Here is a 23167-nt window from a genome sequence, read left to right as displayed (position 1 = left end):
TCATTCCTTCCTGCGGAGCTGTGGCCTTCCTGTGCCTGGGGCCCCAAAGCCTGGCAAACGCCACCCCCCAGCACCCAGGCCAAGGGCTGGATCCTGCACACAGAGCACAGCCCACCTCGCCTGTGCCCCTCAGCCGCATATCTGGTCTCCCCAAATAGGATCCAGTAGCAGGTTTCACCCACCCCCCAATCCACCCTCTTCCAACAAAACCCCCACTCCATGCCCCCTGGCTGTCATCTCTGGCCTGGCCCAGTAGCATCTGCCAGGCTGGGAGCCCCTCCAGTTGGTCCTCAGAACTCCTCTATCAGCACCCTCTTCAAGCCCCCCAACCCTGCGGCCCCACGGCCCACCTGCACCTCCCTCAGGGCCTGTGGGTGGCAGCTGTGTCCCCCAGGCCCACCCACCCTGTCCCAGTGCAGCTTCCTGTCACCACAGCCTCAGTGACGCCCCTGTGGGCTGGTCCTGCAGTTTCCCCTTCTTCACAGCACTCGCCACCCAGTGCCACACTACGCTGGGGGTCCACGCAGGGACTTGTCCACCCAGTCCCCCATGGCACACCCATGTCCAGCCCACATCCAGCCCAGACCGATACACACCCACTTACAGCTGCTGCAGTCAGGGTGACCTACAGACCCCGCACCCCTCACTCAAGGCAGCCTCTGGGCCTCAGGGAGTAATATCCACGCCAAGCCGGGTGGCCAACAGCACCAGCTCTTGACCTGAGACACAGGTTGGGCTGCAAAGCGCTGGCTCCAGGCTGGTGCTACGTGGCCTGCTATACCCGACCAGACGGCTAGACACAGAATGCAACATGGAATCAGACAGCCCTCAGGCGATTTCTGTCAAGTCATAACAGAGTTTTCTGCTTTACTAAATCTATTCTTCCCCTGAGCCTTCAAGACACTCTGGCAGGAACCAGGCTGGCTGCTGAGCTCTGGGCAGGGGCAGGGGGGTCTGGCCTGCTGAAGGCAGGATATACAGCCCATTCCATGCGGAGCCTGAGGCCCCCTGGGGGTCAGTGCAGCACGGCTCTGCCTCAAGGCCACCCTCTCCTAGGGGCGCAGGGTGAAGCCTCCTCAGCCACATTCAGGGCAGCCATGCCAGAGCTGAGACCTCCTATGGGTGGTACTGGGGCCTTTACATGAGGAGGCCTAGCACTGGGAGGCTCTCGGGCCTCTGCTTGCCCTTTCTCCTGGATGGGGGGGACCTGATCCAGCTCTGACAGGGAACGACACTGCTTTCTGGGCAGCTCTGGCTCTGTCCACAGGGCACCCCCAGCACCAGGACACTATGCAGGCTGCGCCCACACCACCTGCAGAGCTATGCACTGGGCGGCCGGGGCGCCGGTCTCAGCTGTGGAGCACTCAGCTCACCTGCTGGCAGCCATGGGGCTCCCAGGCACACAACTCAGGTGGACCTGGAGCAGGGTCTGACCCCCTTGTCTGTCCGCCATAGTGCTCTGGGCGGTGCAGGCCACAGGGAGGGGAGGGGGCCTGGAGGAGGCAGGGTGGGGGTGTCTGTCTCGGAGGAGGCCGGGATCTGATGCAGGGCCACAGCTGGAGGCAAAGGACCTTCAGACAACGTGGCCAGGGAGAGATGCCGCCTCTCAAGTGCTAAACCTTCAGCTCCCACTGCCATGCTAGACACAGCAGGGCTCCAGCTTCCTCTCTGGCAGAAGGCGCTGACGCAGAGTGCTGCTCGGGAGGGGACAGTGTGGAGGGTGGGCTTGGGGCTCTAGAGCTGGTCCTGAGTTGCAGGGTCAGCACACGCAGCCCTCCACACGCACCTGGACCAGCGGTGGGGCTGCCCTGACTCTCTGTTTCCTTACAGTAGCAACGCCACAGTGCCAGCCTTCGAGGATCCTTGGAGTCGAGAGCAGGCAGGAGGACCCAGCTCTGGGCACACCCGGCCCTGAGTTGAACAGACGCACGGAGACACTTGGTCGGGTTTCCCTTGCCGGAGAGAAACACAATCCCAATGGAGAGGTCCACGTGGGACGAGGGCCACCGGGCAGGCGCCACCTGTCATCAGGAGTCTCAGCACTAGAGGCTGCCTGCTGCGGCCCTGGAGGTCGGCCTGAGGCGGAGACCCGAGAGGCCCCACAGGACGCTGCCCGCCTGGAGGCTGTGCTTCAGTAGCCGTCGTCCTCGTCGACGTCACAGCCATAGTCTGCAGAAGAGCGCAGTCATGAAGCCAAGGGTCTCTTAAGGGCCAGGATCCCAGCCCCACCCCCACCCACCTTGGCCCCCGTGCCCTGCCAGTGCCATCTTGGGCTCCTCTCTGCCTCCCGGGACTGGCACCCAGAGCAGGGCCTCGCTCCTCATGGAGGGCACCTGAGAGCAGCATGGGCCCCCTCGGCCTCCCTCCCTAGGCGTGCAGGTCCGTGGCCATGTGTGCAACCCAAGAACCCCATGCTGCTGGCTGCCGGCCCTCATGGCAGGTACCTGACCGTCCCTAACCTCTCTGACCCTGGCTGGCTCCAACCTCACAACTTACATGACCAATTTACAGTGTCTTAGCTCAAATTTCTTTCCAGAAACAGAAATTCCGTCTAAAGCTAACAGGCCCCAGTACAGGAATGCTGAAGGGCAGCAGCCGATGCCTTGGCTTTCCTGGAACCCTCCCTGCCTTTGGGCCACACGCACCGTTGCCGCCCATCATCTGCAGGGCGCTGACGCACAGTTCCCCGTCCTCCTCGTCGGGTTCCTCCTCCTCAGCCTCCTCATCGGCATGGTATGACACAGGCCCGCTCTCCACCAGGACCGCCTGGGGCCTGGCAGGCTCAGCTCCGAGGGCGGGGGAGCTCGGGAGCAGACCCTAGAAAGAAGCGGGACTCTGACACACGCAGAGCGGGGCTGCCCTCCCTGGCCCCTGGAGGGAGGACTTCCGCTCAGCAGGCCCCTCATAACCCCAAGGGCGGGCCAGGGCACTCAGCCACTCCTGCCACTTGAGCGGGTCCCAGGGTTGGCCAGGGCTCCCAGGCCCACCGGCCACTTACGGCCTCCTGGGGGCTACACCATGAGCTGTGCCAGCATCAAGACCCCACCCTCAGGCCTCTGTCAACCCCTCCTCCTGTACCCCTGGAGCCCCACGCCAGTGCTTGGGGAGACACCTTTCCAGACGACTGCAGGCCAGTGTCCTCAGCCTTAGCACCCGGGGGCGGGACCCCAGAACACAGCACTCCAGAAAGGCTGCTGCTCCAGCCCCGCCCCACTGCCCAGCCCCGACCACCGGCTGGCACCTTCAGGTACACTGGGACCCTCCCTGCTGCTCCCTGGTTTCCTGGGCTACACCAGGCCCTGACAATAAGTGATAGCCCAGGCAAAAAAAACCCTGAGCCCTGGAGGGCCAGGTCCTGTGGCCTGGCAGCGCCTGCTTCCCACACACAGGCTCCCTGCAGGCACCAGGCCCACCCTTGGCCAAGGGCTGAGCAGCAGGCACACAACGGTCCCCACCTCCCTCAGGCCCCGATTCTCTGCCCATGCCAGGCCAGTGTGGGGCAGCAGGGGTAGGTGCTGTCCCTGGGCTCACAGACCGAGCATCTAGGCCCAGGAAGGAACGGGTGGCTGCCTCCTGAGGTCCCCCTGCCTCTGGCTACGTGGGACAACGCACCTCTCCGGTGGCTGCCTTCTTTGCTGGCTGCGTAGACACCAGAGGCCTCAACCTGCAAAAGGAAGCGCAGCGCAGTGGCCTCAGCCCCGGCTCCCGGCATGCCCATCCCACTGGCTCACTCTTGTCCGTCTTGACTCTCCCGCATTAACTGACCTTCTCTCGTTCCTTCTGGAAGTCTGGGTCTGTGTCAGCCTCTGTGTGCTTCATCAGTACTCACTGCACAGCAGCACAGCACCGACCCACTCATTCTCAGCGGGGGCACACTTGATGCAGACACAGATGCCGCAGACACCACCCTGGCCTACCTCCTTCCAACAGTGTATGAGCCCGCAAGGAGCCGCCCTGGTGCCACACCTCACCCAGGGAGGGGGGAGGATGAAGGGGGCACTATAAGACCCAAGTCTGCTCCCCCAACCCCACCAGGCCCAGGGCACTCCCTACTTCTGCTGACAATACCCTGCACAGGCCCCTCGCCAGCCTGCCACACACGAAGGCCAAAGGTGCCTTCCACGTGCCAGTCTTCTTGGAGACTGCTGGAGCCCCCAGGGAGACAGGACCCCATGAGAGAGAACGCAGGCATCTCTCCCAACTCCTGGCATGGCCACACAGGGCTGTGGCGTGGGCAATGAGAGGCCTCAGGGCCTGTGGGGAGAACGCAGAGTGGGCAGAGCCCTTCCCTCCAGGCACAGCTGTGTGGGAACGTGGTAGGGGGCCTGAGGCCTGGCCCTGCCTGGCTGTGATTTGTCAGATGAACCCTCGGGACACTGGGAATGGTCCCCGTGACAGGTGGACATTCGCAGAGCACCTAGCAATGGATCTCTGTGCAGGGTGAAGCTGACAGCAGGTGTGGGCCGGGCTGAGGCCCCAGGCTCCCCATGAGGCTCCCCAGAAGCCTCAGCCGCTCCACTCCTTCCCATAGTCTGCAGGCAGCGGGAGCCTGAGTGCCCGCCCTTGGTGGTGCTGCATCCTCAGGCTCCTCCGCCCTCCCTGCCCCCACCCCAGGCCCACCGTGCAGTGGAGCCGGGGCCTCTGGGGATGGAGGCCGGCCCTGTAGCAGAGCTTCTCAGCAGACTGATCTTGAGGAGTCACCCCGCCATGGTCTCTCCCACCGCGGCAGGCTCAGCGATTGGGTTGCAGGCCTGATCTTGGTGCAGGGGACTAAGCCACCAGGAGACTCATGCTCTGGAAGGTCAAGCCAGCAGGCCCTGTTGAGGATGCCCTGAGACTCTGCCAGCCCAAGGAGAGAATCTTTTTTTTTTTTAATTTTTCAGATGGTGTCTCGCTCCGTCGCCAGGCTGGAGTGCAGTATCACAATCTCAGCTCACTGCAACTGTCCAGAAAAGGCAGTTTCTTTGGCTTCAGCAGACGGTGCCTTGGACAGAGAGGAGCAGATGCTGGCGGGCAGGAACATGGGGCCGCAGGGAGAGCAGTGCTATCGGGGGGTAGGCTTCCTGTAGGGACACACTCTCCCTCCCCCACCTGGCACTGAGGACACGCCAAGATTGAAGCCATACGGTCCTGCAGCACTGACCCCAGATTCTGACAGACAAGTCCAGCTTTTCTGGAACCAGGAGGCAGCTGTGCCAGGCCTCACCCTGGGGGCCACAGAACTCTCTACTCATGCAAAGCCTGGCTAGAGAAAGGGTGCATGATGTTCAGGGGGCTGAAACTGAAAGGGTTCCTGGGGCCTGGGGGCCGGCTGGGGGCCTGCCTCAGGGGCTTCCCTTCCACACTCGAGGGTCTGAGAGCGCCTGGAGAACAAGCTCCCACCTGGCATCACCTCGGCCACAGCCTTGGCCTGTAGGGGAGTCCCCAGCCAGGGGCATGAGGATGTGGGTTACTGCCCCCCATCATTCACACACACCCGCCACTGTGCTCAGGCTGCTGCCTCTCACAGCCGCACCGCACGTGCTGACCCCGCTCAGCTGAAGCCTGGCTGCAGCCCAGCCTGGGGGGACCCTGAAGCCCGTAAGCAGTCAGGAGGGTGGCTCATCTACTGGGTTCCCTTTTGTCCCCCTTCCAGAGATGGGCGCTGAGGCCCAAGACCCACACTGGCCCCTCTGCCTGTCCCGCAGCCAAAGGGAATGGGGGTACAGCTCAGGCTGGCCGCCTGCAGCGAGAAGGGGCCGTCACTGCTGGGCCACCCAAAGCAGCACCGCTGCTGCTGAGAGCCGCTGTGGTCGCTGGGCTGAGGTGGCACCTCCTCAGCTGAGCCCCTCCTAGGTGGTTCCTCCCCACCTCCCTCCCCAGGTCAGAGCTTCAGCCGCTTTCCAAGAGGTCCAAGTCCCTTTTTCCTCACCTCAGTGTGGGTGAAAAGCTGCCCCCACGGGCTGCAAAGGCAACTGGGACCTGCCCTTCTGTCCCCAGGCAGCCCCTTTCTCTCCCCTGCCCAACTGCAACTGCCAGAGCTGCCCAGGCCCGGGTGAGGGTGACGGTGCAGTGAGTCGGGGTATCCCCAGCTCTGAGGTCTTCATGCTTCTTTCTCAGAATACTAAACATTCAGGAATCAGATCACGACCACTTGGGGTGGGAGATCGATGGGTTTCTAACGCAGAGAGCAGTGCACAAACACACAGATGTGTGTGTACACACTGCACACATACAGATACACAGACGCACACAGTGCGTGCACAGAGTCACAGACATGCACACATACTGCATACACTCAAGACTTAAGACACACACACATGCCCCATGCACACAGAGAAACAAACATGCACTGTGTATACAGAGACATTAATGCATGCAAGTGTACGCACAGACACGCACACACTGCAGACCTACAGGCACACATGCATTGCATGTACACACGTGCACACACTGCCTGCACAGAGAGACACACAGGCATGCACACCTGCGTTTCACACAAAAACTTACATGGACACACACGCACACGCACTGTGTGCAGACACACAGATACATGCACACATTGCATGTCGACATAGGTACACATGCGCACACAGATGCACTGAGTGCACCAATGCACTGTGCACACATGCACTGCACACACAGATGCGCACAAACACTGCCTGCATACAGATGCAGGCACACACGCACACACTGCATGCATACGGACAGGCACACATGCACTGCATGCATACAGACACAGGCACACGTGCACTGTATGCATACAGACAGGCACACGCACACCCTACATGCATACAGACAGGCACACATGCACACTGCATGCATACAGACACAGGCACACATGCACTGCATACAGGCACAAGTGCACTGCATGTATACAGACAGGCACACACACACTACATGCATACAGACACAGGCACACACACACACTGCATACATACAGAGAGGCACACATGAATACAGACACGCACTACATGCATACAGACACAGGCGCATGCGAACTGCATGCATACAGACAGGCGCACACAAACTACATGCATACAGACAGGTGCACACACACTGTATGCATACAGACACAGGCACACACACACTGCATGCATACACAGACACACACACACTGTATGTACAGACAGGCACAGGCACACACACACACACTGCACGCATACACAGGCACACACACTACACGCATACAGACACAGGCACACACACTGCACGCATATAAACACAGGCACACACACACTGCACGCAGACAGACACAGACACAGACACAGGCACACGCGCACCGCACGCATACAGATACAGGCACAGGCACACGTGCACCGCACGCATACAGGCACAGGCACACGCGCACCACACGCATACAGGCACAGGCACACGTGCACCGCACGCATACAGGCAGGCACACACACACACTGCACGCATACAGACAGGCACACGTGCACTGCACGCATACAGACAGGCACACACACACACTGCACGCATACAGACAGGCACACACACACACTGCACGCATACAGACAGGAACACGTGCACTGCATGCATACAGACAGGCACACACACACTGCACGCATACAGACACAGATACACATGCACTGCATGCATAGACACAGGCACACACACACAGTGCATGCATACACAGGCGCACACAAACTACACGCATACATGCATACACAGGCGCACACAAACTACATGCATACAGACACGGGCACACACACACAGTGCATGCATACACAGGCACATATGCACTGCACGCAGACAGGCACACATGCACTGCACACATACAGACAGGCACACACACACTGCACGCATACAGACAGGCACACACACACACACTGCATGCATACAGACACACACACACACACTGCATGTATAGACAGGCACAAGCACACACACACACAGCATGCATACTGACACAGGCACACACACACTGCATGCACACAGAAACACACATGTATTGCATGCATACAGACACAGGCACGTATGCACGCAGAGACACAGACACACAAAAGCACACCCAGACACTGTCTGGGCCAGCTGGTTAGGTGTGACAGACGGAAATATGACCCTGTAACCAGGCACCAGAATCACCCACACCAGGACAGGACAACCCCAGCGCTAAGAGAGGCTGGCTGGGCAGGCAGAGGACACTGAGACTCAGGCCTCAGATCCAACCTGAGTGCTGGCGTACAGGGGAACTGAGCCACCAGGCCTGCCCCAACTTCACCTCTGCCCCACTGACCTCCTACACATGCCAGGAACTGTGCTAGGAACACACCCCCAGAGGGCCACCGTGTGGCTGATGTGGAGGAGACAGCCCACGTGGCCCTCCTGACGGGATGAAATGCCAGCTAAGAAGCAGCAGCCAGCAAGGTCAGGCTCCCTCACGGAGCAGCACCTGGGCGCCCCAGGGCGGGGGCAGGGGCAAGGGCAGGGCCACAACACAGCTGACTCTCACTGGGGATGGAGTGGCTGGCCTCAAAGCTCAAAAGGCCAAGGAGAAACTGCCACAAACAACAGGAGGCCCTGATGGGCTGCAGAGGCTTGGCACCGCCCCATGCGTGGAAGCAGCTGGAAACAGCTCAAGAGATTCCGAGGAGAAGCAGCAGGACCAGCAGACACTCTTGGCCCAGAGCCAAGCCTTGGGGCTGGACCCAGGAGCTAAGCCGCCAACCCCATCTCCACCGCCAGGGAAACACACGGACCAGCCAAGGTGTGGTGAGCACCTAAGACGCAGCCGGTGAGCCCAGCCGCTCATGGCCTCGTCAGGAGAGCCTGCAGCCGCCACCCAGTGGCAAGCCAAGCACAGAGGGCAGGCTCCTCCCAGGGCCACTTGTGGCCAAGCCACCCCACGGTGGCCCTGCATGGAGCTGCGGAGACCTGTGACTCTGCACGCTGAGGCCAGCACATCCCCACCTTTGACCATCCCTCAGCCCATGTTCTCCACCCACATCCTCCCTCCTCAGCAGTGGGCTGCTGTCACCCACCACCTCGACAGAGATGGCAGTGCAGCCAGGGCACACAGAGCAGGCACAGGGCAGCGGGGCTAGGGCTCCTCCAGGAACCCAGGCTGGAGAAGGGGCCAACCCCACTGTGAATGTCCCATCTCATCCTTGGGACAAAACAGAGCCTGGCCTGCAAGACCCCTCTGACAGCTGGCGCCACCACTTGGATCACAGCCCGCCAAGCCAAGGAGAGACGAGATCGTCAATGTGCCTGAGGCTGGCCCACCAGTCCCCAGCATGCAGGTGGCACATGCCACTCCAGGCACTTCTGTGGCCCCAGCTGGCCCCCAGCAGCTCCAGGACCCAAAGCCTCTGCTCTCTGCCTACCTTCAGCTCCTGCCCCGACACCCAGCCGCTCAGGACAAGACGGTACCTTTTCCCCGTACTGGTCACAGGGTCAGCTGCACTTGTGCTGGCCGGCGTCCTCCTCCGTGACAGCTTCCTGGCGCTGCCGCTGTGCTCGGGCCGTGCATCCTCCCTGTGCGGGCTGCCCCCGCCGGCGCTGCTGAGGCCCCGCAGCACGCTGTAGTTGATCTTGCTGGAGATCTTCTTCTGCTCCAGCATCTTCTCAATGGCTTCTCTGGCGGTACTAGCCTGAATTGGCTCCCGTCGCTTGCAAGACTTCTTGGGCTTGATGGAAACACACAAGAATGACTCCAGTGAGTCCCCACCCCCGTGCTCAAACATCAAGTGCTCCATGTCAGGCCAGGAGTGCAGGCAGGGGAGGCCTGGCTCAAGGCCTCAGAAGGGCTGCTTCTGCTTCCTCCTCCCAGCATGTGGGCCAGCCTCGCACTCTCTGGGCATGCCCATGTCAAATTGTGCCCTCCCAGGTGAGTGGTGCATCTGGGCTGGCACGGGTGCTGGCAGGGCCTCCAGAAGGCAACAGCAGCAAACCTGCCACAGGTGCAGCCCTCAGGGCCCTGCCACACCTGGGTCCCACACAGGGCACGGCTGGGCCATGTGCACACAGGAGGCGACGTGCTGCTGCGCTGTGATGTGCGGGCCGTGGCAGAGCTATTACCAGTGAAGACAGACAATCCATCTCAGCACTGCTGCCCAGGTCAAAGGCCCCAGCTGCCCAAAGATCCTGGATCTCATTCTAGGAGCTGGAGCCACAGACCACTTCAGAGCAATTAGCCAGCACCACCCCTGCTGCCCCCCCTCCACGTGGCCCAGCACAGCCTGGGATGTGCTGCTGGGTGGGCGGAGACCCTGAGCTCCTAAGTCCCTGATCACAAACTCCCCGGGTCCTCCCAACTAGGCAGGCCCCATATCTGCCCTCCCCACCATCTACAGCTTGGTCCAAAGGACACTGTCTCGCAGGCAGGGGCCTGGCTCCCTGTTTTCTCCTTCGCTCACTCACTCAACCACTGCTGACTGCACAAGGCCGAAGTCACACTCAAACCATGGAGCAAGCAGCTGGGCCAAGTCACCGCAACGACCACAGGACAGGGAGGCACCACATTCGGCCCTTCCCAGGTCATCAGAGGAGCAAGCCTGGGTTACAGAGGCAGGCCTCAAGCCCAGGGACCCCAGTGACCTGCTCCGAGTCTCAGCACGGTCTGCCCTGTCGCTGCATCTGGAAGCTCACCCCAAGGCTGAGCACATGCCCTCTAGGGTGAAGCCGGCAATTGAGCGCCTATGACCAGCACGGGGCAGAACCCAGTGGTTAGGGGTGTGGGTCTGGGGTCCAGATCGCATGTCTTCCAACAGCCTGCCCTGGGACCTGGCCCCTCCTGTCACACAGGGAAGGGACATCCAAAGACATCTGCCCCCCATAAGCCTGGACACCCTGAGAAGGCCTGGCCAGTGCCACAGGCGCCCACCTTGTGCTCCTTGTAGATGCCGAGCTCCTTCTCTTTGGCTATTCTTGCTTCTTTTTCTAAAAGTTCAGAAAAGGGGCCAGCATCACTAAGGGCCCACGCCCCAGGCCTGGGGACCTCGTGTCCTGTGTCAGGGCGGGCGGGTGGCGCTTACCCCTCTGCTCCCGCAGGTACTCAGCGTTCTCCCTCATCCACAGCTCGGCCTTCACGCGGGCTTCCGACTCGTTCAGGATGTACTGAGCACAGGAAGTGGGGCATGCTAAGGCCGCGCCGGCCAGCGGGAAGTCTTTCCACCATTAGAGGAAGGGGAACCAGGGCCGCCTCTATTTGGTGCAGAGCCCGGGCTGAGGCCTCACTGCTCAGGGTGAGCTGGGGACCCATTGCCCTTTGCCTGTCCCAAGTTCAGCCGTGCAGGCCATCTCTGTGAGACCCTCTAGGGCAGCTTGCAAGCCCCCCTGGCACGGGGACCCTGGCCAGCCAGAGTGCAGGCCACAGGTCCCCATGAAAGGATGAAGTGAGGGTGTGAGCTGGCCACTCAGGAACAGCGGGGCCAGGCTGAAGGGGCCTGAGGCACCATGTGGCAATGAAATCAGGGAAGATTTCCTGCCTGACAGAGAGCAAATCTGTTGAGATCAAATGCAAAGAGCCAGTACCAATGGCTGGAACCCCTAGGTTCTGGGGGCACACAGCACATACAGAGTCAGAGGGCCGAAGGGCCAGGTGTGAGCCGGAGGTCTGTCAACAGCCTGCCCTGGAGCCCACACTGGGTAAGAGGATCTGGGGGTGCGTCCCAGGAATAGTGGCTAGAAGGCCACTAACCCACTTCACCCAGCAGGGTGGGCACTGGGCAGGTGACGTGGCCGACCCCACCCGTCCACTTGGGGCTCCCTGGGCTGCAGTGCCCTCCCAAGCTATGCTCCTCCTGGGAAGGGGTGCTGCCACTTACCCTGTCAATCTCCAGGTCGTCAATGCCACTGAGGTCCAGCTCGCCATCTCCCGAAACATCTTCTGGAGGGAAGCGCAGCGTCAGCATTAGCATCACTCGGGGCCAGCTCTGATTATGGGAGCGTGGCTGCCACCTGGGCTGGCTCAGGACTGAGTCTGGGCCAAGGGCCTTCTAGAACCCCATCCCCTCCTCTGCACCGGTGGGTCACACCGTTTCCCCATATGGCCACGTCTCTTTAAATGCTTAGCTTAGGACACTGAGTGAAGACAGCAGGTTACTAAACTGAAGCCACAAGGGAAAACCTCAGCACTCCTGTACTTTCTGTTAAGAAAGCAACTTTTTAAGATTGGGAGATGCAGGCTCTCTGGCCCCAAAGACCAAGGGAGGGCACAGAAGCTGGGCAGGAAGGAAGGCCAGGCCATGGAGAGAGCTGCGCGTCTGTGCGGGGGGAGCCAGCTCCCCATCACTGAGCACATAGGTCTTGGGATAGAAATGACGGGAATGATTCCAAAGTCCAGGCCCAAGGGAGTCTTCCATGATCATGCTCAGGAGACTCCAAAACCTGCCTGTCACCCTGTCTAGCCCCATGAGGTCCAGGCAGCATCTGCACAGCCTGGAACCGGGACAGCCCCTCCTCACCACAGCCCCCTGCCATAGCCGCCTGCTCCTTGCTGCCAACTCAACTCCAGTACCGGGCCAGACTGTCTGGGGTGCCCTCCTGCCACGCTGCTCCATGGCCAAGACCCAAGATGACTTCTCTCAGCACTCACGGGCAGTCCTCAAGGCCCCCACGGCCCTTCCTCAGCTCCAGCCAGAATGGCCCTTTCTGCTCAGCATCACTGTGCCTCGGGCTGCCCCAGGGCCTGTGCACGTCCCCTCTGCCTGTTGCTCTGTGTGACCCACCCATGTTCCACCAGTACAGCAGCCCCAGCCATCAGGCCAGGTGCACAACCATCTCCACCCCTGGCCCAGGGGTCACTCGATAAACACACACCTGGTGACCCTGCAAGGACTCCTCACACAGAGGCCAGGGCCTGGTGCCCGAAGGGAGGAGGGCCTGAGGGTGAAGCGTCACAGACGCCAGGGCCTGGTGCCCGATGGGAGGTAGGGCCTGATGGTGAAGTGTCACAGAGGCTAGCGCCTGGTGCCAGATGGGAGGCAGGGCCTGACGGTGAAGCGTCACAGAGGCCAGGGCCTGGTGCCCGATGGGAGGCAGGGCTTGAGGGTGAAGCCTTGCAGGAGGGTCCAGACTCTCAGCCAGGGAAACCTGTCCTGGCAGGGATGGGGGACAGGATACACCTTTCTCCTAGAGCTCCCCAAAAAATGGGCAGGGTGAGGGGAGGCAGGACGGGCATGGTGGCTTGGCATGGGCCCTATGGGGCAGGGCTGCCTCATTATTGCTGTGCCCAAGCTCAGCAAGTGACGCTCCCCTAACCATGTTGGACAAGCAGAGGAGGGGTGGAGCCATGGGTCCATGCCCCGGGGCCCTGTGTGACTCCTGGGTACAACCTGTGGGCTCCATTCTCATTTGGCCCCTGTGGCCTGCAGGCAGTCGCAGTGAGGGTGACGGAACCCACCGCATTCTGGCGTCGGCACACACCCAGTTCTTCACACTAGGACCACTGACACTCACACGGTCCCACTGGCCATTGGGGGGGCTGGTGGTGTCTTCACCTAACCCCACTCCTTGAGAACACCACACCTCCCAATAAAGGATGCAGCACCCAGGTCTCCCCATGAGAGGAACAAGCCAGAAAGCTCTCCCAATGTCCCCGGCACCCCCTACACCACATCAGAACTCACTGGGGTCACTGTTCTGGGAGGAGATGCATTCGCGGATGGAGTCTGAGATGCCCAGGCTGGCCGCCGTGGGCAGGGGGTCTAGCAGGGACTCTAGGGCCGGGGGTCTGCCGCTCCACTGGGGGCTTCCTGCTGCTTCCGAGCTGCCGGGGGTGGCACCGAGAAGCTCCCGGTATAAGTCCTTGTTCAGGTGGCTGGCCGCAGCCTCCAACTCCTCATCCTCTGTGTCCTCCTCGCCACACAAGCTGGACGCGGTGTCCTCAGCAGAGCCTAGGCATACACAATCCACACACCACCTGTTAACCAGGCAGAGGGCCAGGGCACCCACTTTTGTAACAAGAAACAATGCTGCCAAACTGCCAGGTAACCCGGAGAACGGCTGTCAGTGCATGGTGCCTGGCAGCTGTGTGCAAAAGAACAAGCCTCAGCCCACGCCATGCGCTACACACGGAAGTCAGTTCAAAGCAGATGGCAGACCTGGGGGGAGCTACAAGTACAGACATTTCGGACAAAAACGTAAAAGAAAAAGTTTGTGGCTTGGATAAGGGAAAGGTTTCTAATGGCTCTAAAAGCAGAATCCATAAAACACCGATAAAATAGATTTCCAAAAAATTAAGAACTGCCCTCTGAAAGCCATCGTAAGACAATGAAAAGACACTGACAGGCTAATCTGCAAATCTCACAACTGATAAAGGACGTAAATCCAGAACAGATGAATAATTCCCAAAACTTCACAACAAAAGACAACCCAATTAAAACGTGGGAAAAGACCTGAACAAGACTCCGGCAAAGACGGGTGGTAAACAAACACGTACAAAGACCTTCTTCAGTCCTTAAGGAAATGCAAATGAAACCACACGAGCTCCTACTTCACAACCATCAGAATGTCTAGCCCTGACAAGACGCCAGGCCATGTCTCCCGGACAGAGGAACGCAACACCCCTGCACTTCGACGCAATGGCGCCACCCCTCTGGAGACAACAGAGGAGTATTAGCAAAGACAGGCAGGTGAAGACAGGCAGGGTGTGGGGGCTCACTTGAGCTGGGAGTTCCAGACCAGCCTGGGCAACATAGCAACATCCTGTCTCTACGAAAAAATTTAAAAACTAGCTGGGCGTGGTAGTGCCTGACTGCAGTCCCAGCTACTTGGGAGGCTGAGAGGGGAGGACTGCTTGAGCCCAGAAGTTGAGGCTACGGTAACCTACCATCAATCCACTGCACACCAGCCTGGGTGACAGAATAAGACCCTGTCTCAAAAACAACAAAAAAAGACAAACATTTGTTTTCCACATAAGCCAGCAATGTCACCCCAGCAATTTACCCAAAAGGAAATCAACGTCCATACAAGGACTTGCACAAGAGTGTTCAGGAGCACATCAGAAATGACCTCAAACGAGAAACAATCACTAACGAATGCTACTGCTATAAGCCAATGACAATTCCTGACAAACAACTTTGTTTCCATCAAATCACGGTCCCTTTTTGCCTTTAAAAATCCATTTGTGGCTGGGCACGATGGCTCACTCCTGTAATCCCAGCACTTGGGAGGTCAAGGTGTGCATATCACGGGAGGTCAGGAGCTCGAGACCAACCTGGGCAGCGTGGTAAAATCCCATTTCTACAAAAAATATAAAATTAGCTGGCCTGGTGGGCATGCATGTAGTTCTAGCTACTTGGGAGGCTGAGGCAGAATTGCTTGAACCCTGGGAGCCTAGGCTGCAGTGAGCCAAGATGGCACCACTGCACTCCAGCCTGGGGACAGAGTGAGACTCCATCTCCAAAAAACAAAAAAGTCCATGTGAACTGCTGCTCACCAGAGTGTATATTCAGGTGTGCCGCTGCTGCTCACCAGAGTGTATATTCGGGGAGGGCGATATGATATGTCCTCACCAGCTGCAATCCTCAAGCTTGACCCAAATAAATTACGTAGATTAGTTTTGCCTCAGTTTCTTCCTTTTAGGTTGGCAAGGCTCATCTTAAAGCATCCCACTCTAGATTTTTTTGTGTACGTAGCAGGGACAGGATCTGGCTCTGTTGCCCAGGCCTGAGTACGGTGTCTCAATCACAGCTCACTGCATGTCAAACTCCTGGGCTCAAGTGATCCTCCTGCCTCAGCCTCCTGAGCAGCTGGGACTACGGGCACATGCTCCTATGCCCAGCTAATTTTATTTTTTGTAGAGATGAGGTCTCACTATGCTGACGAAGCTGGTCTCTAACTCCACTCAAGCAATCCACCTGTATTGGCCTCTCAAAGTGCTACAATTACAGGCATGAACCACCATGCCTGACCCCACCCTAAGACTTAGATTGCTTTCTTCTGAATGTGTTCCAATACAAAGTTCCTGGCTAGCACCGAGTCCTGGAGGGGTCTCCATGGTGAGGAATGGCTCCTTTGGGGAAAGCACCCGATCCCCAGAGAGCAGACATCAGCGGGTGACCTCTGGACAGAGCAGCCTCTTAGAAGCCCCTCCCTGGGCAAGCGGGTTCTGGCTGCAGGTGCCAGGAGCCTTGGGGGCTGCAGCTGCCACATTCCCCGGACATGCACATTCCCGGGACTGTTGGCTCTGCCCTGAAAGTACCTCTAGAGTTCAACCAGGTTGGGCCAGGCCTTTCACCCTGGGTTCCTGCAACAGCCTCCCCACCTCCTGCCTCTGCTCTCAGTCCCTCTCGTGGCTCCTACCACCCCCAAGTGAAAAAACATAGTACAGAATACAAACCAAAAATAAAATTCTAAGCCCTAAAAACAACCGAACGGACCCCTTCTCTTGGTCAAGGAGATTTCAAACAAACCTGAATAGCTAGTTCAGACCACGATGGGAAGTGGGGCAGGGTCAGAGATGCCTCCATACACTCTGTTATAGCCCTTCCCGTTGGAGTCCAGGCACTGCTGATCAGCATTAACATCAAATCAGAGCTCTGAAGATCGACCAAACAATAGCAATCAGATACCAAATTCCAGCCTGACTCTAGCAAAGCAGCATATGACAGATGGCAGGCCCTCAAAGAAATCAAAATATGTTACTCCAGAATATATTTCTTTGACATATTTTAAAATGGCCCTGCAAAGCTATCTTTTGTGGTGGAAACTTATAGAGAATCCCCTTGTCTTTCCAGGTCTTTTTCTGATCCTGAAAAGATTTGCTGAGACTCTAGTACATTTTAAAGGTCTGAATAGGAAACATCTGTCTGAGGGCAGTGGCTCATGCCTATAATCCCAACACTTCGGGAGGTCAAGGCAAGTAGATCACCTGAGGCCAGGAGTTCAAGACCAGCCCCACCATCATGGTGAAATCCCATCTCTAAGAAAAAACACAAAAATAAGCTGGATGTGGCGGCGGGTACCTGTAGTCCCAGCTACTTGGGAAGCTGAGGCTTGAAAATCACTTGAACTCAGGAGGCGGGGACTGCAGTGAGCCAAGATCTCGCCACTACACTCTAGTCTAAGCAGGAGAGAGACTCTTACTCCAAAAAGAAAACCTTTTCCATCTATAGCCTCTTAGGGCGGCCACCTACAAGACTTCATCTACGTAACAAGACCAAGGTGTCTTGGTCTCCACAACGCCTGGCCTTAACCCAGACACTTCTTTCTGTTGACTCCAGGTCTTTAGATAACTGTTTCAGCCAATTGCCAATCACAAAGTCTTTGATTCCACCTGTGGCCGATAAGCCTAGCCCACTACTTTGAGTTGTCCCACCTTTCTGGATCAAACCAATGTATACCTTACAGGAGCTACTGAGGAGAGGGGATGAGGTGGGGACAGCCGGTACAAACAGGTGGTGGGCCACAGCCCAGCGTGGAGCCTGAGCACCTGAGGAGGGAGGAGTGCCATGCAGGAGGCAGCCTCATCCCCCAGGACTGTGCGCATAGATCAGAGGGTCCAGGAAGGGTGACAGGAGGGACAGGGTCAAAGGTCAGCTGGTGGGAAAGGTGCCGGCAAGGGGCAGGCGGATGGATCTTGAGTTCTGAGGCCAGCGCTGGACTCACCGTCTTTCGCCAGGCTGGCCAGGCCCCCCTTGGCCTTTGGTCGGCTGTTTTCCAGTTCAATCTCAATTGCATCCTGGTAACTGGATATTTCACCTGAAGTCGTAAGTCAAAAGCAAAAAGTCCACACAAAATCAACTTTCCCAACAAAACAGAAGCATTGTATGGGAAGATCGGTTGGTTACCTTCAACCTCCTCCAGTTTTTTTGACAGGACTTGTTCAAGCTGAAAGGGAATGGGGTGACAGGCTTAGTGAAGGGAGGCCCTGGGACACAGCACAGCCTCCCGGGTGCCCCGTGGGACCCACAGGCCGCTGGAACTTAGGAGTACGCAGTGGTGGAGGCAGAGCTGTGGGCCTGTGTCCCCCACGGGGAGAGGCGGCACTTCCCAGAGTCTGTGCAAGGTACGTCCTGGAGACTCCTCTGGCTGCTCACAGCACTGATGAACAGCTACGAGGCTTTGGGGTGGCACCAGCTCCACTACCACCCTAGTCGGGGGGTACAACTTCCCTCCTAAGCTAGGCCTGACCCAGCTCCAAGATGCAAGGCCTGACAAGCCCAACACAGCCAGACGGCAAGGCCAGTGCTACCTGCTTCATCCGCAGCTTCCTCTGGCCAGCTGTGTACGAAGGGGGGTCGCACTCCTCCTCCAAGTCAATTTTCATGAACTCATCAATGGTCAGCTGACTGGTGGGGGTGTCTTCAAATTCCGTGAGCCTAAAATGGAGCCAGACATGTGAAACGGAGCTGGGGACCCTGAAAACAGCTATTTAAAACTGAGCTTCCAGCTGGGCGCAGCTCACACCTGTGACCCCAGCTTTGGGAGCCCAAGGTGGACGGATTGCTTGAGTTCAGGACTTTGAGACCAGCCTAGGCAATATAGTGAGACTCCATCTCTACCAAAAAAAAAAAAAAAAAAAAAAAAAATAGCCAGGCGTGGTGGTGCATACCTGCAGTCCCAGATACTTGGAAGGCTGAGGTCAGGGAGGATCGCTTGAGCCCAGGAAGTTGAGGCTGTAATGAGCTGTGATGGTGCCACTGCCCTCCAGCCTGGGCAGCAAGCGAGACCCTGTCTCAAAAAACACATAAAAAATAAAATAAAAGGCCAGGCACAGTGGCTTATGCCTGTAATACCAGCACTTTGGGAGGCCGAGACGGTAGGATCACCTGAGGTCAGAAGTTCAAGATCAGCCTGGCCAACATGGTGAAACTCCGTCTCTATTAAAAATACAGAAAGCCGGGCACGGTGGCTCAAGCCTGTAATCCCAGCACTTTGGGAGGCCGAGGCGGGTGGATCACGAGGTCAAGAGATCGAGACCATCCTGGTCAACATGGTGAAACCCCGTCTCTGTTAAAAATACAAAAAAATTAGCTGGGCATGGTGGTGCGTGCCTGTAATCCCAGCTACTCAGGAGGCTGAGGCAGGAGAATTGCTTGAACCCAGGAGGCGGAGGTTGTGGTGAGCCGAGATCGCGCCATTGCACTCCAGCCTGGGTAACATGAGTGAAACTCCGTCTCAAAAAAAAAAAAAAAATACAGAAATTAGCCAGGTGTGGTGGTGGGAGCCTGTAATCTCAGGTACTCGGGAGGCTGAGGCAGGAGAATCGCTTGAACCCAGAAGGCAGAGGTTGCAGTGAGCCGAGATGGTGCCATTTCACTCCAGCCTAGACAGCAAGAGCAAAACTCCATCTCAAAGAAAAAAAAAAAAGAATCAAAAACAAGCAAAAAAAAAAAAAAACTGCGCTTGCCAAACGGTTCATCTGTGGGGCCTGGCACTCAGGGCTTGCTCCTTGCCACCCAGGTCCTTTCTAGTGGCTTCTCCATCCCCACCCGATGCTGCCAGACCTCTGGTCCTGGGAGAAAAGCCCACAGGCACCCTCATCACTTCCACAGAGAGACCCCCGATCCTAGGCGGAAGACTCAGAAGGCTTGAAGAGAGGAGGCTGAGCCAGAACCACCACGCCTGGCAGCCAGGCAGGAAGGGGCCCTTCCCGCCGGTGACCCAGGGGACTCAATTCTTACTAACGCCTCTACACATTACATCATCTCCAAAATGTTTAATCAAAGGCTTTTCACAGAATCAAAGGTCAGATATTTAAGGTCAAATACTTCCCAGGTGCTTTTGGAAATTGCCATAGGACATGACCTCAGCTGAAAAACCGAAGCCACATGTTTAAGATTTGTGATAAAGATCTTGGCAGGTACAGGTAACAGCAACTCTGCTGTCACACTGACCTTGTCAAACTCTATGAAACAGGGCTGCTGTGCAGGTGAGCTGAGGAACCCAGCAACCACCACAGCAAAGCAGGACTGCAAGCCCCCACCCACACCAGCCTGGCCTGCTCTGCTGCTCATTTACATCGACGCAGGGACTCTTACGGAAGTCTGGCTTTTCACTCACACACAGGTCACCTGGGCTCTCAAAGTCCAGGACGGGCCGCACCAAAAAGGAGACGGACCAGCTTCTGGCATCAAAGACAGCCTTCGGCCTGATTGTGACTCACGGCAACTTGACATATCACCCTCCAACGCAACTTAGAAACACAGGGATCAGAAGGAGGGGATGCCTCTACGGGACAGGGCCAGCCCCAAAAGGACTAGCAGGGAACTCTCTGGAGGGAGGCGAGGCAGCATGTCCAAGCCCGGTGGGACAGGGGCCAGGCTGGGGACAGCAGGTCCCAGGAGGCACCGCCTGCTTCAGTAAGAGGCCCGAGCCAGACTGATGAAGCGTCTGTGTGGTCCCATGCCCTGAATGAGAGCCCCTACCTCTTTCGCAGTGTGGACTCACACACTTTCACCACGCTGATGACCTCTTTCACGGTCCTCCTGAAGTCATGCATTCTGGCCGCAACGAGGAGTGCTAGAAAGCAACGAGACAGGCCTCGTGAAACACCACGCCTGGGAACCAAGGAAGCAGCGCCTCTGCGGAGGCCGGACAATATGCAGACCCTGGTCAGGGAGATGACAACCTGGAAAGATGTGTGCGTGCCAGCACAGTGAGACCCTAGCCTGGTGTGGCTACTCTAGGACAAGGCCCTCTCTACCTTACTGTGGGTGGCGGCTGCATATACTCCATTTTCAAACACAAGGAAAATTAAAATGAAGCTTTCTGAGAACTTCGCGTAATCTCTCAAAGCAAACAAACAAAGAGGACTTGTGCAGGAAACACAGGTTGTGATGGGAGCTGGGGGTCTGAGGATGCAGAGCCAGGCTGGGCGGAAGAGGGCAAGGCCACCACTGGCAGCTGACACGGGTTCACCAAGGCCACAGCAGGCCCAGAACCTCTAGTGCAAACATGGAGACCAAGTGTGCAGATGGAACTGATCCTCAGGCGGAATTCTGCTGTTAGTAGAGTGCAGGGATGCTGGCACCAGGCCTGCTGAGATGAGTGGACATTGGGCACAAGGGTGGGGACTCTGGAGGAGAGTGAGGGCCCAGCCGAGGGTTGGGGTAGTTGACCAGGCCACAGTCACGGCCACATCCACGCACCAGCACCAAGGGCAAAGTGAGAGTTTGAGTGACAGCTGCAACCTGGGGGGCCACAGAGGTCCAACTAGAACAACCGCCCAGCTGGGGCCGGAGGTCAGCCTGACAGTCCTACAGAACCCTCGCAAGCAGCAACCTGGTGTCTCAAGAGAGGCCACACCACTATCCGCATCAGGAGCTGGAACCCCCAAGACCACGGACAGGGATGGCCATGCAGCCACTCCTCAGAAGCAGACAACCTTATCAGGTCAGGGCCCTCAAGGTCCCTTATCCCAGTACACGCAGAGGACAAAAGGGTAGCCAGGAGGTCCTGGGGGGCCGAGGACCCCGTGGGCCAGGCCAGTGTCAGCCATGGGAGGCTGGAGGCAGCTGTCAGTGCTTTGGAAACACATGCCCTAGCCCAACAGCGCTCAGGAGTCAGGATGGTGTGATGCCAGAACCCAGACCATCATCCCATGGGCAGGCGGGGGCCACTGTACCTGCTCCGCAGAGGCCCGAGGGGCGCCGGCCTGTGTGCATCCAGTCCCGCTTCATTCTCTGCAGGAGCCTCAGGGCCGTCATGGACACCTCATGGTTCTTCTCCCCGAATTCCAGCAGGTGCGCAAAGCGTGGAATGTACAGGCACGGGTCTGCGGCAGACACAGCACCTCAGGGCCCCCCTCAAGGTGCCACAGCATGTGCACATGCGGCCCACCCAGCCCAGGGGCAGGGAACCTGCACTTGGCTTTCCAGGCACACGGCCCCCTCACAGCCCCCTCCCCGGACAAAGCCTCTCTGACACTCAGCTGGGACAGCCACGGCACTGAACCCAGAAGAGGCCCCAGCCACCTGCCACTGACCACCTGCTGCAGCCATGCCGGGGCACTAGGCAGCGTGCTCCGCTGCATAGCCATCCTGCTCAGAGCACAGAGGGGCTCACACCCAGCAGCCTTCCCTCCAGACCATGCAGACAGCACCACTCCTACAATGGTCCCTGGGACTCTAAAGCAGGACAGGTGTGGCTGGGCACACAAGCCACCGGGCAGCTGGCATCTGCTGACACTCGTGGGTGAGAGGACCTGCTTCCTGCACCTCTACCAGCATGGCTGTGCCCTGGGGGCTGTGTGGGCACACCAAGGCCTGGTGCTGTGCACCTCTGCCAGCATGGCACAGTGCCGCAGGGGATGTACCTGGAGCAGGACAGCCCTGACGCTGTGCAGCCTGAGCCGAGCGACTGCGTGGACCCAAGCAGTGCCCCTACGCCCACCACAAGGCTGTGCTGTGAGCACACGGGGCCTTGCCGTGTCCCACCAGGGCTCAGTGGCTGGTTCATACTCACGGGTGCAGCCCCCTTTCCAGGTGAGTGCGACACAGCATGCAGTGTGCCCACAGCCACATGGCCATCATGGACGGGGTGGAATTAGGATTAGTCTAGGCAGTCCAGAGCCACAGCTCTTTTCCACCATTTAAAAAATAATTTTTGGGAAATGGGGATTAGTGAGTACAAACACAGATAGACTAGTCGACTAGGGCCTAGCGTTTGATACACAACAGGATGGCGCCAGGCAACAATTTCTTGTACATTTAGAATTAACTAAGTCAGTTTAATTGGATTGTCCGTAACACGAAGGACAAATGCTTGAGGTGACAGATGGCCCATTTACCCTGATGTGATTGTTACGCACTGCATGCATGCATCAGAACACCTCATGTGCCCCATAAATATACACACCTGCTATACACCCACAACTAAAGATAAAATATAATTTTTGGTGATTTGGCTGCTAAAACAGATCTTATTGGGAGAAAAAAAAAGATATAATTTAAATTAACATAATTGTTAAGATTTTTAATGATTTCCAATAACAAACAATCATCGGAGCTGGAAATGTAAAGAATGATAAAAGATATGCTTATAGGCCAGGTGTGGTGGCTTGCGCCTGTAATCCCAGCACTTTGAGAGGCTGAGGCTGATAGATCACCTGAGGTTGGGAGTTCGGGACCAGCCTGACCAACATGGAGAAACCCAGCTCTACTAAAAATACAAAATTAGCTGGGTGTGGTGGCACATGCCTGTAATCCCAACTGCTTGGGAGGCTGAAGGAGAATCACTTGAACCCGGGAGGCAGAGGTTGCAGTGAGACAAGATCGTGCCATTGCACTCCAGCCTG

The 23167-nt window shown here is 57.7% G+C and overlaps 1 protein-coding gene across 7 annotated transcripts in view; it reads right to left on the bottom strand.

Annotated features, from left to right (window-relative positions):
* Window positions 1-836: 836 nt before the first annotated feature.
* BRF1 (BRF1 RNA polymerase III transcription initiation factor subunit) overlaps window positions 837-23167 on the bottom strand; it is a 65682-nt gene continuing 43351 nt past the window's right edge. For all 7 annotated transcript variants that reach the window (XM_032267618.1, XM_032267620.1, XM_032267623.1 and 4 more), the window contains 13 exons: window positions 21497-21646; window positions 20298-20391; window positions 18122-18248; window positions 17718-17757; window positions 17536-17628; window positions 13554-13820; window positions 11751-11812; window positions 10959-11040; window positions 10808-10863; window positions 9355-9611; window positions 3613-3664; window positions 2646-2817; window positions 837-2169 (listed from right to left, as the gene is read on the bottom strand). In XM_032267618.1, the coding sequence (XP_032123509.1) occupies window positions 2132-2169; window positions 2646-2817; window positions 3613-3664; window positions 9355-9611; window positions 10808-10863; window positions 10959-11040; window positions 11751-11812; window positions 13554-13820; window positions 17536-17628; window positions 17718-17757; window positions 18122-18248; window positions 20298-20391; window positions 21497-21646 (1490 nt within the window). In that variant the 3' untranslated portion in view covers window positions 837-2131. The remainder of the gene's footprint in view (window positions 2170-2645; window positions 2818-3612; window positions 3665-9354; window positions 9612-10807; window positions 10864-10958; window positions 11041-11750; window positions 11813-13553; window positions 13821-17535; window positions 17629-17717; window positions 17758-18121; window positions 18249-20297; window positions 20392-21496; window positions 21647-23167) is intronic.

This window comes from Sapajus apella, unplaced genomic scaffold, assembly GCF_009761245.1.
Source record: "Sapajus apella isolate SASKATOON/1434 unplaced genomic scaffold, GSC_monkey_1.0 scaffold170, whole genome shotgun sequence".
NCBI classification, from domain to species: domain Eukaryota; kingdom Metazoa; phylum Chordata; class Mammalia; order Primates; family Cebidae; genus Sapajus; species Sapajus apella.
Note: the sequence above shows the minus strand (reverse complement) of the source record. Positions and strands in the feature narration are given on the sequence as shown.